Source organism: Hippocampus zosterae, chromosome 4 (assembly GCF_025434085.1).
Source record: "Hippocampus zosterae strain Florida chromosome 4, ASM2543408v3, whole genome shotgun sequence".
Taxonomy (NCBI): domain Eukaryota; kingdom Metazoa; phylum Chordata; class Actinopteri; order Syngnathiformes; family Syngnathidae; genus Hippocampus; species Hippocampus zosterae.
The window spans coordinates 27700557-27711457 of record NC_067454.1 but is presented as its reverse complement, the minus strand read 5'-3'; the positions used below and the strand labels follow the sequence as shown (position 1 = coordinate 27711457).

Below are 10901 nucleotides of genomic sequence, written 5' to 3'. Positions count from 1 at the left end.
CCATTAAACTGAATAATTGCTTTTGATTGTACTTTTCCATGATAACATCACATCAAGATCAGTGATCATATTTCTCATTAATCAAATTGTTGATGTAAATCACTGAATATGAAACAGATTCATAAAATTCCATTACATGTAATGTAAACATTACAGTGCTCTTTATGCAGAAAACCCAAATGCAGGGGTGCAAACATTTCAGAAGCAAAGTAGTTCGATAATGAATTGATTGATAGCGAAACTGAGCATAAAGGTTATTCATAGTGGTAAGAGAACTAAACAGCCAAACCGTCAAACTCTGGCTTAGTTAAAACACAATGGTAACAAAGTAGCTATACTGTATAATCAAATGCCCAATGGAAACATTTAACACACACACAAAAAAACAGCAAGCTTATAGATCACAAAATGGAAAGGTGGAAAGTAAAAAGTTTTTATTTTAAAGTCCAACTCTTATGATTTCATGCTGTCAAATGGGAATAGTTTGAACACAGAAAAAGGGTGCCATGGTGGTTTCCCTCACAGAGCAGAGGTCTGGGGTTTGTTCCTGCCCGGCCTTCTTGTGTGGAGTTGGCATATTCTCCCCGTGCCTGTGTGGGTTTTCTCTGGGTACTCCGGTCTCATCCCACGTTCCAGAATGGCAGGGTAATGAAACATTCTGAATTGCCCCAAGGTGTGATTGTGAGCGATTTTACTTGCAAATTAAGTTAAGGCTCGCGAGCCGATTGGCCATTGCAGGAATGGATTGTTTTGTGATCAAGAACCCATTCGTAATCTGAGCCAGGTCATGAAGGAGCACCAGAACAATCGCTGTTTGCTGCTCTAAAGCCCCCTTTTGCAGCATGACAATATACATTTTACATTACAAATGGACATAATTTTTTTTCAATTTAATTTAGATTAATTTAATTTAGAGTGTTGAGATCCGAATCATTATACAGAAGCTGTCACGTCCCGTGTTTGCCAGCAGGGGGGCAGACTTTTCCTGCCTACCGCCGACACACCTGTCACCCATTAAGGACTGATTACACAGGGTTTATCTTTGTGCTCGGGCAGTTAACTTACTGCCGGAGTATTCCACCCCGAGCCAATTCTCTCGATTACTGCCTTAATCTATTCATTGCTGTGTAGCCTTGTGGCTGTGATTGCGCGTCGTTAAATCTACTCTTATTAATTCCTATTGTTGCCAACTATAATCCTTGCCGTTTTCTCGCAAGCGTTTTCTGTTGCTTCCTTTTATTCCTGGTCCTGATTTTGACCAGCGTTTTCTGTTTGTTGCTCCCGGACGGGTATTTTGTGTTTTGTATTAAAACCCATTTGTTCTCGGACCACCTTTGCTTTGTCTGCTATTTCGGGGATCCACCTCATTATCTTGTTGTGCACGAAGCGATCATTTTATCGCTTCGGGCACAACGTGACAGAATACTCCGGCCACCATGGATCCCGCAGACTTAGAAAAGATTTTTTCCGTTCTGTCCTGCCGAGAGCAACAGTTAAGTCAGCAGGGCCAAGCCATTTCGGAAATCAGCAGCGCGGTTTCCATGCTGGCTCACAGGTTCGATGATTTCGAACCCCGTCTTGTACGGGTGGAGGAACGGAGAGCACCTCCCTCCGTGATTCGTCCTGCCACCCCTGAGGCACCCGCATCATTTCCCACAATGATGAGGGAGCCTTCGCTTCCACACCCCCCACGTTACGGGGGTGAGCACGGGCAGTGTGGGTACTTCCTCCACCAGTGCTCGCTCGTTTTCGACCAGCAACCTTACCTCTATGCTACTGACGCCGCGAAGGTGGCATATATTATGAGCCTGTTGACAGGTCCGGCGGCGTCATGGGCGATGGCGACAAGCGACGCGAAGCCGAGCCTCCGGTCTTCATTCCACGGCTTCGTGGCGGCGTTTCGCCGGGTGTTCCACCATCCCGTGCGGGGCAGAGAGGCTGAGGGCCGGCTACTTGAACTCCACCAGGGGAGGCGATCGGTGGCGGACTACTCCATCGAGTTCCAGATTCTGGCCGCCCAGAGTGGCTACGGCGACCGGGCGCTGTGCGGACTGTTTCGCCGTGGATTAAACACCGAACTCAAGGATGAGCTGGCGACTCGCGACCACAGCTCCAACCTGGAGGAGTTAATCGAGCTCTCCCTGCGATTGGACAACCGCCTGAGAGAGAGAAACCGGGAGCGGGGAGGTGATCGTTCTCCGTCCCGGTGTGCCACGTACTGCGGGGAGGAGCCGATGCAGCTGGGTGGCGAAAACGTTGGACCGGAGCAGAGACGGCGCCGATTCAACGATCGGGCTCGGTCTGACAGCTGTCAACGAGGACCTCATGCTGCTCCCAGCCGACCGGAACATTCCCCATCCTCGCCCTCCAAAAACTGTGAGTCCCGACCCCGCGCAGAGTCCCCCACGCCTCGGCGAACTGACTCCCGGCCGGGACACACCGGGAGACTGGAACTCGAGGGGGAGATATTTGAGGGGCCCCGGTCGCGGCGGGTTAGGGCTCTGATAGACTCGGGGGCTGATGGTTGTTTTATGGATACCGACTTCGCCGCCGACCTGGGCTGTTATGTCGAGAAGTTGGCCGATAAAAAGCGGGTTTGTGATCTCGATGGACGCCTCCTGGGGGTCGTGACGCAAAGAACAGAACCACTAAAACTAAAATTATCCGGTAACCATGTTGAGCATCTACGGTTCGATTTATTGCAGTGCCGTAACGCTCCGGTTATTCTCGGCTTGCCCTGGCTCAGGACTCACAACCCCGTAATTTCCTGGGAGCGTCCGGCAATAGAGAGTTGGAGCCGGAACTGTTATGAACGTTGTTTAGGATCAGCCGTAGGGCAGCACGAACGCGCCGGTGACGACATCCCCGAAACTATCTGCCTTGACGGAGTGCCAGACTGCTATCATGACTTGCGTCAAGTGTTCAGCAAGGATCGCGCACGCTCTTTGCCCCCGCACCGACCCTACGATTGCGCCATAGACCTGCGGGCGGGCGCTCCGTTGCCAACCTCCCGGCTGTATCAGGTGTCTAAACCCGAGCGCGAGGCACTGACGGAATACATCAACAGCTCGCTCGCTGCAGGTCTAATTAGACCATCGCGATCGCCGTTAGGTGCGGGGTTTTTCTTTGTTGGAAAGAAGGACAAATCCCTGCGACCGTGTGTGGATTATCGGGGTCTGAACGACATCACAGTAAAAAATAAGTATCCGCTACCATTGCTAGACTCCGCCTTCGCCCCTTTACAGTCAGCCACAGTCTTTTCAAAATTAGATTTACGCAGTGCCTACCACCTGGTTCGCATCCGGAAAGGTGACGAGTGGAAGACTGCTTTTAAGACCCCGCTCGGCCATTTTGAATATCTGGTTATGCCCTTCGGGCTGACAAATGCCCCCGCCGTTTTTCAGAATCTCATCAACGACGTGTTGAGAGACATGCTGAACATTTTCTGTTTCGTCTATCTCGACGATATTTTAATTTTTTCCCAATCAATTCAAGAACACAAGCGACACGTCAGGCTGGTATTGCAGCGTTTATTAGAGAACAAGCTCTTCGTCAAGGCAGAGAAGTGTGAATTCCATGTACCTGTCATCTCCTTTCTGGGGTTTATAATTGAGCAGGGCAAGCTGAGAGCAGACCCCACCAAGACGGAGGCGGTGACGAACTGGCCAACACCGACTAACCGGAAGGAGTTGCAACGCTTCTTGGGGTTCGCTAACTTCTACCGTCGTTTTATTCGCAACTACAGCCAAAAGGTACTCCCGTTGACCCGTCTGACGTCCACAAAAGTCCCATTCAAATGGGATTCGGCTGCGGGGTCGGCATTTTCCAGCCTAAAGGCCGCATTCACAAATCCCCCGGTACTGCAACATCCTAACCCGGACTTCCCGTTCGTCGTAGAGGTGGACGCCTCGGATTCGGGGGTCGGGGCCGTTCTGTCCCAGCGTTCCCCGGTCGACCAGAAATTGCACCCCTGCGCCTTTTTCTCTCGTCGACTCAGTACAGCAGAGTCCAACTACGACGTGGGCAATCGTGAACTGCTAGCTGTAATCGTCGCCCTACAGGAATGGCGCCACTGGCTCGAGGGGGCTAAGGAACCGTTCACGGTCTACACCGACCACAAGAACCTGGAATATCTCCGCTCCGCTAAAAGACTCAACCCCCGTCAGGCCCGGTGGGCACTATTCTTAACCCGTTTTAACTTCATCCTCACATACTCTCCTGGCTCAAAGAACACCAAGCCCGATGCCCTTTCCCGTCTCCACGACCCCGTGGAGAGGGACCGGTCACCAGAGACCATCCTCCCAACCCGGTGCATCGTGGGGGAGTTGAGATGGGAGATCGAACAGAAGGTCCAGGAAGCCCTGGATGGTGTCCAGGTCCCGGCTGGATGCCCCGCAGGGAAGTTGTTTGTACCCCCACCTCTGCGCTCGGAGGTGTTGCAGTGGGGGCACGGGTCCAAGGTGGCCTGCCATCCTGGGGTGAACCGGACTGTGCATCTCGTCACCCAGCGGTTCTGGTGGCCGGAGCTTCGGAGGGATGTGGTGGACTATATCAATGCCTGCTCCGCCTGCGCCTGCGGCAAGGTCTCACATAGGCCTCCGGCAGGACTGCTCCAGCCATTGCCCATCCCTCCTCGACCTTGGTCACACATCGCCCTGGATTTCGTCACGGGCCTCCCTCCATCCCGTGGGCGGTCGGTCGTCCTCACCATCGTGGACCGGTTCTCTAAGGCGGTTCATTTTGTTCCGCTGTCTAAGTTGCCGTCTGCGCTGGAGACCGCCGACCTCCTAGTCCAACACGTCTTCCGTCTCCATGGGATCCCGAAGGACATCGTCTCGGATCGGGGGCCCCAGTTCGTGTCCCGCGTATGGAAGCGGTTCTGCCGATCCCTCGGGGCCACGGTCAGTCTGACCTCGGGATACCACCCCCAGTCCAACGGACAAGCCGAGCGTGCCAACCAGGATCTGGGAGCGGCCCTCCGCTGTGTATGCCTGCGCAGTCCCTCCTCCTGGGTCGACCACCTACCGTGGGTGGAGTACGCACACAACACCCTCGTCTCTTCAGCCACTGGTAGGTCCCCCTTCATGTCGGCCTACGGGTATCAACCGCCGCTGTTCCCGTCCCAGGAAGGACAGGTGGAGGTCCCGTCTGTGCAGCATCACCTCAAGCGAGCCCACCGCGTATGGAAAGAGGCCCGAGCTGCATTGGCCCGCACGGCGACCCGGAACCAGCAGATCGCGGACCGTCGTCGGTGCCCGGCACCTACTTATACGTGGTGGGGCAGGAGGTGTGGTTGGCTACGAGGGATCTCCGCCTGGCCGGCACGTCCGCGAAACTGGGGCCCCGATTCACTGGACCGTTCGTGGTCGAGTCCATCGTCAGCCCCGTCACGGTCAGGCTCCGGCTGCCGCCCGCCATGAAGGTTCACCCCGTGTTCCATGTTTCCCTGCTCAAACCAGTGGTTTCCAGTCCCTTGGCTCCGCCTTCCACTCCGCCCCCCCCTCCGCAGGTCGTCGACGGTGACCCGGTGTACACGGTTCGTGCCATCCTGGACTCTCGGCGCAGGGGTAAGGGATTCCAGTATCTGGTCGACTGGGAGGGCTACGGGCCTGAGGATCGTCAATGGGTGCCCCGCTCCTGGATCCTTGATCCGTCCCTTCTGCGCGACTTCCACGCAGCTCATCCGACCAAGCCGGGTAGGCCGCCGGGAGGCGTCCGTTGAGGGGGGGGTACTGTCACGTCCCGTGTTTGCCAGCAGGGGGGCAGACTTTTCCTGCCTACCGCCGACACACCTGTCACCCATTAAGGACTGATTACACAGGGTTTATCTTTGTGCTCGGGCAGTTAACTTACTGCCGGAGTATTCCACCCCGAGCCAATTCTCTCGATTACTGCCTTAATCTATTCATTGCTGTGTAGCCTTGTGGCTGTGATTGCGCGTCGTTAAATCTACTCTTATTAATTCCTATTGTTGCCAACTATAATCCTTGCCGTTTTCTCGCAAGCGTTTTCTGTTGCTTCCTTTTATTCCTGGTCCTGATTTTGACCAGCGTTTTCTGTTTGTTGCTCCCGGACGGGTATTTTGTGTTTTGTATTAAAACCCATTTGTTCTCGGACCACCTTTGCTTTGTCTGCTATTTCGGGGATCCACCTCATTATCTTGTTGTGCACGAAGCGATCATTTTATCGCTTCCGGCACAACGTGACAGAAGCTGTTTGCACTACTGCTACAGTATATTATTAATCACCCCATTTCTAAGTTATTATGTTGTGATATGAAACAATATTGCCAGTGCATGTTTGCTTGCTTTTATTAAATATTGCATATGAATCATAAATGCACTGACACATTTTGGATGAATTGTCTGTTTTTGGCAGGAACGTGGACGTTGTCCTTTGCTGTGTATCTGTTACCTTGGTGAAAATGTTTTGCAATTTCCTCTTGGACACTTGTATAAGGCTTAATTATTCATCCATCCATTCATTTTCCTTTTCTATCCTCACAAGGGTCACAGAGTGTGCTGAAGCCTGTCCTAGCTGTCTTCGGGCAGTCGGCAGGATACACCCTGAGCCATTCGCAGGGCACACATTGACAAACAACCATTTGCGCTCACAATCACAACTAGGGACAATTGACAGTGTTCCATTAACCTGTCATTCAGGAGGAGGAGGAGACCAGAGTACCCTGAAAAAACCCATGCAGGCACAGGGAGAACATGCAAACACCACACCAGAAGGCCGGCGCCAGAATCGAACCCTGCACCTCTGCACTGTGAGGCAGGCATGCCAACCAGTCGACCATCATGCCTCCCTTGGCTTAACTATTTAGTTGAATATTCGTTCATTCATCCATTCATCTTCCGAACCGCTTTATCCTCACTACGGTCGCGGGGTGTGCCGGACCCTATCCCAGCTGTCCTTGGGCAGTAGGCAGGGGACACCCCGAATTGGTTGCCAGCCAATCGCAGGGCACACAGAGACGAAAAACCATGCACGCCCACACCCACACCTAGGGACAATTTAGAGTGTCCAATCAGCCTGCCATGCATGTTTTTTTGGGGGGGAATGTGGGAGGAAACTGAGTACCTGGAGAAAATCCACGCAGGCACGGGGAGAACATGCAAACGCCACACAGGATGGCCGGAACCGAGAATTCGAACCCATGACCTCTGCACTGTCAAGTCGACATGCTAACCACTGGAACACCGGGCCGCCCTAGTTGAATATTATTTAGCCAAATTTGGGTAAATACATATGAATAAAGTAAACCTCAGCACACCATTCAGCCTTGGTCACATTCAACATGGCGAACGCCCTGACGGACGGTGGCAACGGGCTCACCACTTCAATGAGGGATCTGTGTATTTAGGTCTTTGGCTGCAAGCCCACAAGCCGGAGGTTGCGTATTTGCAGAGCGCCTCGGACAATAAAGTTTGCATCCCTGTCACTTACATTGCAGTTAATATTTAATAAGGCAATGGCGCAACGGATGTGGAAATCAGTTCTGGTTCAGACATCCGAAGCATAGATAAAGTAGACTTTGCACTCAATCTCGAGAGGCAGAATGGCCGCTACACGAGCAGCTAAACAAGCGCTTAGGAAAGAAATAAAGCGTCGGCTCGCACTCCTAAGTCAACAGGAGAAACAGCGACAGTCTCTAATTGTTTGCCAAAAGGTAAGGAAATGGGACCCTGGCGCTCATGTAAAGACGCTATTTTTCAATGGTGCCGCAAGTAAAGTACATTTTGGGCGAAAACGGGTTCATAATTGTAATGCAGTGGCATGGCGTTGCTCAAACAAAACTCATACTTTCGCTACACTGGTTTTAGCAAAGTTCATCCACATACAATTGTCTCAGATCACTGGGCGTCAAGTTGCATCTAATGATTAAGTTTTAATGTAAGTTTAGCAACTTGCTTTGCCCACTTTTAGACAGTTTCAAAATATACATCAGTTATTGGCTCGGGAATTTGTACGACTCACATCAACACAATGGCACATTTACTTACATGCATTCTTAAAAGAAAAACAGCAAATTAAACCCCTATAGATGGTAATAATACAAAGGGTCGGGTGTAGAGAAAAAAGATACAGTATCGTGCAAAGGACTACATGATTTTGTTGTTATAAGAATATGGTTAAATCATGGGCCATGAAAATAATTTCTGAATGTCTTTTGGCATTAACAGCACAGTACTGTTTGATAATCCTCTTACATTGAGGCGGGTTCCTTAACAAAGCATCCCGCAATAAGTGAAATCAGCGATACAGAAACACACTATTTAAATATTCTACTGGTGTGTTTCTATGACCAATACAAAACATTTTAATGTATTTAAACACACTTTTATTATCAAGGATCCATATCTGAACTGTTTATCCCCAGGAGGGCGCATGTTGACAGTGTCCAAGAGCAATGGTTGGCACATAAATATTGTACAGCCTACTGCTCCTTCTCTGTGTTTCAAGGAACAGATAAGATCGTCTTTTATTCCTCTTTTATTAACTAACAAAATTAACTGACCTCGCATTATACACCATAAAGTTGTTGAAAGTGGAATTACAGTTCATATCAATTAAAATAATAATAATAATAAATCAAATTATATTAACTCTAAACACACAGCCTGTGTATAGCAGGACCACAAACCTGGAATCTGTTTTCGAGGGAAGTTTACTGTATCGTTTTCCCATGATGTCACACACCACAATTGGAGGTTGACTCATTATTTTTCTTCTTCCTTGATTCAACTGAGCATTTGAATCGAGAATCTTTTTGATCTAAACTGCCAACATGGTGGACCAAAAATACTGATCATGTATATCTGTGTAGTTTAGCGGATACGATGAAAACGAGTGATGGGGAAATTAAGCTTTGTGAAGCACTGAAGCTTTCCAGCCAGTTGGTTTGCCCATGGTTCAAAGCTCCATGTTGCTTCATTTGCTCTATGGAGCCATCATGTGGTCAAAAAGATCAAACAGTTACAATAGGTAGCGATTTTCAAGTTTTAGTAGTAGGTGTGTCATGTAAATATGGCACAAGTGAGGAATATAACACCCTAAATACAATGTAGATGAATATAAATGAGTGTGAGTTTTAACCTGTCAAAATCTATTATGGTGCTCGAACCCAGGACACTGTGACTGGAAGAGCAACACTCTATTCATGGCGCCAGCTGAAAATAAGTATATGCAGAATTGCAACAAGCAAACATAAATACAATGACTACATACCGGCCGCATCGAAAAAAAAAAAAAAAGGGCGCATGGGGTTCGAGTGTGATGAAATAACATTACATTGAATAAACCAATGACGTCAGTTACGTGATTCTCTTCACGCTCTAAATCGGGGCCTTATTTGGCACGCCCACTCTTGCTCGAGACATGCTCCAACACCTCGGGACATCTCATTAAATCGCTAATGAAAACCCCATGCAGAAACACCAGAGTGAACACCAATTTGAACTGCTAAACTTTTAAAAGTTTTGATATGCATATTGTAAGCTTTCATCGGACTCTGCTCTTGAATCGAATGATCTTGCCTTGTTTATTTCTTTCAGCTCATCAGACACCCAAAATATGTGGCTTGTAAACGTATTGCAGTATTTCTCAGCATGGATGATGAAGTACACACCGAGGAAATCATCAAAGATGTGTTTAAAGTGGGTAAAAGCTGCTTCATCCCCAGATATGACCATAGCAGCAACCACATGGACATGCTGAAGCTCAACAGTATGCAGGACATGGCCTCATTGCCCAAGACGTCTTGGAATATCCTACAGCCCGCCGAGGATGACAAAAGCAGAGAAGATGCATTTTGTGGAGGTAGAGACTGCAAGTGTTTTGTTGTTGTTGTTTTTTACCCCTGAGTCTGAAAATGGCAAAAATACTTCACAAATTAGTCTGTCCTGTGCTATTGTTTGTCTTTTAGCCCTATAATAACTTAACCATAAGTGCATGTTTGAACCTGTATGACTTCATTCACAACAAACGCTAACACTCATTTTTTTACCAATATTTTCTAGGGGGTCTGGATCTCATTTTGATGCCAGGTCTCGGGTTTGACCTGTCTGGAAAGCGTCTGGGCAGGGGCAAGGGTTTCTATGACACTTATCTGGAGCGCTGCCTCCGGCACCCCAGAGGGAAGCCCTACACCATCGCCTTGGCCTATAAAGAGCAACTGTGTCAGGATATCCCTGTTGACGGCAATGATGTGCTCATTGATGAAGTCCTTTATGAAGATAAAAATTGAGCATTTTGGTTCTTTATGCTGCATAAATAAATGTGTAAATGTCACTGTTTCATGCAGTTGTGTGGATCTTTGCATTTAAACAGCAGGATGACAGAGGTGGGTATGGCTGTGATTTAGTAGGTCATATGTACTGATGATCCAATCTGTAGTGTCCTTGGGTTAATGCTTACCCAGAAGTCATTCGCTCGTTCAAAACGCTAACTGGTACAACAGAGGTGTAACTCAAGCAGGGATGGGCAGGCCGGTGAGGAAGAGTCAAAAGTAAACAATAATTAAATGCAATTATTTTCGATCACGTTCCCTGGTCTGATTTGGTTTTATTTTAAGTCTAATATTCATTGTTAACATTCCCTGTTCAAGTACATTAATTACTTACATCAAGGCGCCAAATGCGATACCGTGCAGCCTGTTTCATTTGAGATTGAGCAATCCCCGACTGAAATCAGAGCTTGCACAGAGCAACGGCACCATCTCTTGCTAGAATTCTGCTACTCGAGATGGCACAAAAACAGGAGGCTTTCTTGGTTTGTCAAGTTGCTGTTCTTTTCAGGTCACCGTCACCTTGCATCCGGGAAGTATTCACATCGTTTTATTTTTCTCTACATTTTATGTTCTTGCCTCATTCCAAAATACAATAAATCACAATTTC

General features: G+C 48.8%; 1 protein-coding gene across 1 annotated transcript; it reads left to right on the top strand.

The window, feature by feature from the left end:
* The first annotated feature begins 7406 nt into the window (after nt 1-7406).
* Nucleotides 7407-10547, top strand: mthfs (5,10-methenyltetrahydrofolate synthetase (5-formyltetrahydrofolate cyclo-ligase)). The gene is made up of 3 exons (XM_052064040.1): nt 7407-7675; nt 9561-9825; nt 10026-10547. Exons 1-3 carry the CDS (start codon nt 7565-7567, stop codon nt 10250-10252), a joined length of 603 nt encoding a protein of 200 aa, XP_051920000.1. The 5' UTR covers nt 7407-7564; the 3' UTR covers nt 10253-10547.
* Nucleotides 10548-10901: the final 354 nt, after the last annotated feature.